The sequence below is a fragment of the Polistes fuscatus genome, unplaced genomic scaffold (genome assembly GCF_010416935.1).
Source record: "Polistes fuscatus isolate 324 unplaced genomic scaffold, CU_Pfus_HIC Scaffold5, whole genome shotgun sequence".
In the NCBI taxonomy this organism is placed as follows: domain Eukaryota; kingdom Metazoa; phylum Arthropoda; class Insecta; order Hymenoptera; family Vespidae; genus Polistes; species Polistes fuscatus.
The window spans coordinates 901,520-906,726 of record NW_025113129.1 but is presented as its reverse complement, the minus strand read 5'-3'; the positions used below and the strand labels follow the sequence as shown (position 1 = coordinate 906,726).

The window sequence follows — 5,207 nt, the reverse complement described above, 5'->3', positions numbered from 1 at the left end:
CGACAATATCGGGCTTGGTGGTTACAACTATGCTTACGAACTCTCCAATGGTCAACACCATCAAGAATCCGCTGAATTGAAAAATGCTGGAAGCGAAGATGAAGCACTCGTTGTTAGGGGTTCCTTCGGTTGGGTTGACCCCGTTACCAACCAACGATTCGACGTCTCATATGTTGCTGATGAAAATGGTTTCCAACCACAAGGCGAACATCTCCCAAAAGCTTGATTTCATTATGACGAATAGAGATAGATTATAGTTATAATAATAAAATTGTTTTCTAACACCAAATATCACACAATATCTTCATTTTTATTTCCACTTACGCGCCATGCACTTTTATTATTATTCGTAATAGCGTTAACACGATACTTTCTAAATAATAAATCATTTTTAATATATGATTTACGATAGAAGAAAATTTCATTTTGATTTAAACAAGAGAATTATAGGTACTCGATCTCTGCTGCAGGACGACACGTGTTACGTTCGTACTACTTAAAAGAACAATCTTACGCATTGCACGCCTGCAAATGTTATTTAAATGTTAATTAGTCATTATCTACTATTTTAATACTAGTATTATGTCGTTGCATTGATATTGAATACTAAATTATCATAGAATATTTGAAACATTTATTTATTTTCAGAAAAAATTCGAAGGAAAATTCTTTTATCGTTAATTTTTATTGTTATTGATATTAGATGCACAGAATTTATATCTATATATATATAAGTATAAATATAATGAATTATAAAATAAGAAACGTGATATTTCTTTACAAATATTATATATTACTGTGCAATGTGATATTTCTTTATAAATATTATATACTACACGCATTGTGTGTCTATCTTTTACTTTTTTGTAATACTTTTTACGTAACAATCCATATCTCATGCTATGCTTAACATAATACTCCTTAGTTATAATACATAGGTACACCTTTGTTAATTGATATAAATAATAATATTTTATTTAATAAAATACGATAATAATAAAATACAAATTCATGTTAAACGAAATAAAATTGTCCTCATAATATTCTATTAAGTACTTGTTAGTTAAATAAAAATGACTTCGTTCTAAAACCCTCAAGTACAATAATAATAATAATAATTTTTTATAATAAAATGCAACGAGGATAAAATTAATATTCATGTCAGGTAAAACAAAATGATTTTCATAATATATATAATTAATGTAATACATATTAATTTAATCATGCGTATGTGATTAACATTAACGATTATCCTCGACAAAAAAAAAAAAAAAGGATTTTTAGCTTCGATCAATTTTTTGATGACAAAACAAAAATAAAAAAAATAAAAAAAACAAAAAATAAATAATAACAGGATGAATATGAGTATGGTTCGTTCGTTTGTAAGGTCACGAAGATGATAGCCAATTGCGTAAGAACAAATACCGCATAAAAGTTCGACGGATCATAAGACCAGTTTTCCTTGATCGATCCATCCGTGGGATTATCCAAGCGTTGTAGTTTATTATTCGTGGATAGGTCGTTCCGATATGTCCAAGGTTCTCAAAGATTGATACCACTTCGTGGGTTCTTCGAGTAGCGAAATTCTTTCCCTTGTAATCGATTCATATTTATTGAATAAATTGTTCAAACTGGATCCTCTATGATAGCCCAAAGCAATCTCTCTCTTTCTTACGCTAATTCATAGTGAATACTTCTACTATTAATGAGTCCTTCGTATATATAATTCGAATATAAGTTTTACCCATTGGTAAATACTGAATTATTCGATATCATTAATAATTTCTATCTGGTCGAAGGTCGAACACATTTTTATTAACTAGTCATCGATATCTTGCATAATTCATTAAAACTAAACTGTTGTACTTGAATTGTCAAATCTAGAAATAAATATTACTCTACGAAATTATGACGACGAAAAACATCCTTTGAATTTCTAAACATCGTTTTTATCGTCCGTTTCAAATTCTTAGGAAAGTTACCTTTTTTTTCTTCTTCTTCTTCTTCTTTTTTTTTCATAACTTACAAGCATTTAGAAAGTTTTCGAATTAAGAACGAAAGTTGACAATTAAATTGATATGAATATTTAATTTAATGAAACTATGTAAGGTTATTTTTTTTCTTTTTTTTTTTAAAATTATTCGATCTTCAAACGACTATGCTTTTTATATTTATATTTGAAATATTTTATTTTTAATGATATTCGTTAACTATCGGTATCTTTTATTCATAAATAGAAATTCTATGAAATAGTCTTTCACGTGAATGAGAGAATTTCTCGTAGCGTACAGGCTTATTTGCTATGACTATTCTTATTCAATGGCGGATAATTGAGATATGAAGTACGTAACAAGTGAAGTATAATTGAAGAACTTTATGAAGGAGTCATTTGTATGATAAACATTGTTACTATCTTAAACGTATAATAATCATTGCATTAATGTGTATATTTTAATATAAACGTTCAAAGATGTTCGTGTATTTTATAATAACAGTTTAAGAAAATATGGTTTTTTCTGATCACGAAGAAAATAATGTCAACGAAATATCATTAAAATTAATTTCCACAATTTACGAATTACTACAATCACGACGTTAATATAAATTGATATATTAAATATATTAATTACGGAAGATACGTGGAGGACGTAAGATAACAGATAGTTTTTAAAGATGTATATGTATTTAAAAAAAAGAAGTAAAAAAAAAAAGAAACCAAAAAATTGATAATATTGAAAACGTAAGCCAATGGGAAGGTCAGAATATCAGAGATGGCAAGCGGGCGTGTGCTCATCATTGGTAAAGTGGACAAAAAGTGAAAGGTGAAATTCAATGGTGGTGTAACGAAATTTTGGCAGTAGGAGGACCGGTATAAAATGACCGTAGCATTCTCAAAGTTACCACAGTCGTATCCAGTCTTCTCTTTCAAACGAGACTAAGTCACAAAATTCGATTAGTAATCATGAAGATGGTAGGTATACAATGTATTAATTAACAAATTTTCTTGTCTACAATATAATCGAAATTAAATTGATTTCATCAAAATCTGACAAAAATCAGATCTGTATTATTATTGAAAAGTTAACAAAACGAATTGATTTATATTACATTTTGCTTGAAATATGAAATTTGTAATTATTTTGTTTTAGATCGTAGCCTTCTTCGCCCTTTTGGCCGTCGCCCTTGCCCTTCCACGACCACAGCAAGAAGTTGTGCTCGTTAAGGAAACACCCTCCGACAATATCGGGCTTGGTGGTTACAACTATGGTTACGAACTCTCCAATGGTCAACACCATCAAGAATCCGCTGAATTGAAAAATGCTGGAAGCGAAGATGAAGCACTCGTTGTTAGGGGTTCCTTCAGTTGGGTTGATCCCGCTACCAACCAACGATTCGACGTCTCATATGTTGCTGATGAAAATGGTTTCCACCCACAAGGGGAACACCTTCCGTCATAAATTTTTTCCTATCGACGAACAATCGCTAAACAATTTTAGGACCTGAACAAAACAATTCGAAGAAGAAGAAGAACAAGAACAAGAAGAAGAACAAGATGAAGAGAAAGGATCGTGAGATTATTCTATTTGAAATTTCTTAGTTACCTGATTATTCATTTTTTTAATGATTACTATTCTCCTCATTCAACGACTGAGATCTGTAAGTTTTTATTATTTTCAAACACACATGTACAAAAGTTATATTATTTCAAGAATATAATCGTTGAAACAATTTAATGAAAACAAAATGAGCAGTTCTGTTGTACGTTCCAACCCTCGTTTATCGGATGATAACTCTGTTCATATCGAAAGAAAAGGAATGAACAAGCGTTTCTTTTCTCATTTTCTTTATATTTTCTTTTTTTCTTTTTTTTTTTGCGAATATACCTGCAACACAACAGTCTTCTCCTTACGTTAGAAGACAAATAGTGGTTCAAGCATATAATAGCTTAGATTACAAAATATAAATGGCAATTCTATTCCTGGAGAATAACTAATACTTTCGAGATGAAATCGTCTGTAAAACTTGTAGAATGCCGATATCGGGGACAAGGATCTTCCCCCCTCCCCAACCCCCTGCCACCCTCCCCCGATGAATAATTCCTCAAAAGGAAAGGCACTTCGAAATGTTAATGTTCATTTGCCTCATTATCTTATTTTGTTTTTACTTTTATCTTTTTTTTTATCTTATTTATCTTTGTAGTTACGTCGGTACGAATGATTTTTGTTGCCGTTTAAAATGTTTTCCAATTGGCAACGCAAGAGATTTGCATTCATTCCGCGAAATAAATGGACGAAATAATCAAAAGTAATCGTCAAGTTGGAATATTAAATGAATAAAAAAAAAAGGGAATTTATATTAATTTTATTTTCTTGTTATTTATATAAAAATTTAGTATATATATTTAAATATTGATTTGAAATAATCGATAGAGACTATAAAAACTAGTGACATCTTACGTTAGAATACACAAATTAACTAGCACAACGTACCTGCATAGAATCTGCCTTCAACGACGCCATTTAATTTTAATACCAACTTTTGGTCACCAGATAGCATTTTTAATTTCGAAAAAAAGAATTTGCAAAACTAAACAACATCGGCATATCTGTGTATATAAATAATTAGAAGGAAAATAAAAGAAAAAATTCACGTAGAATTTGAATTACGTGTATTAAAATCATGTATTTGTGTCTTTTACGATTTAAAATAAAAGCAATTTACTGTATACTTCGATTTGAATGAAAATGAAAATGCAGACGCCATTCATCTATTACTCATATTAAAACCCTTAATGCACATTCTTATGTTTATCTTTTTAAGCAAATGACAGTGCGGTTAAAGTTTTTAAAGTACAATTTTCTTAAACGAACAACACAGTCTTTGAGATCAACGATTAATGTGAAACGATATGAACAACGATGACATCCTCGATAAAAATGAAGTCAAAATAGAAACTTCGTCCGGTCATTCAATTAACCATTCAAGTAATGTAATCGTATAATTATTAATTTATTAATATAACCTTCTTTTATTTTTTTATCTAAATAAAATCATTACATATTAACAGAACTACCGATTGAAATAACCGAAGAAAATTGTACAAACGATGAAGAAAGTTCCGATTGTAGTTCTCCATCGGAATTGAAAAAACGTCTACAGGATTTATCATCAACGTACGATAACATACGATCTATAGATCCTTCAAT

General features: G+C 29.7%; 1 protein-coding gene across 1 annotated transcript; it reads left to right on the top strand.

Annotated features, from left to right (window-relative positions):
- The first annotated feature begins 2,962 nt into the window (after positions 1 to 2,962).
- On the top strand, positions 2,963 to 3,669 carry LOC122521996 (endocuticle structural protein SgAbd-6-like). Its single transcript, XM_043642756.1, is given in 2 exon segments — positions 2,963 to 2,971; positions 3,147 to 3,669. Coding segments are annotated over 2 exon segments (321 nt in total). The 3' UTR covers positions 3,459 to 3,669.
- Positions 3,670 to 5,207: the final 1,538 nt, after the last annotated feature.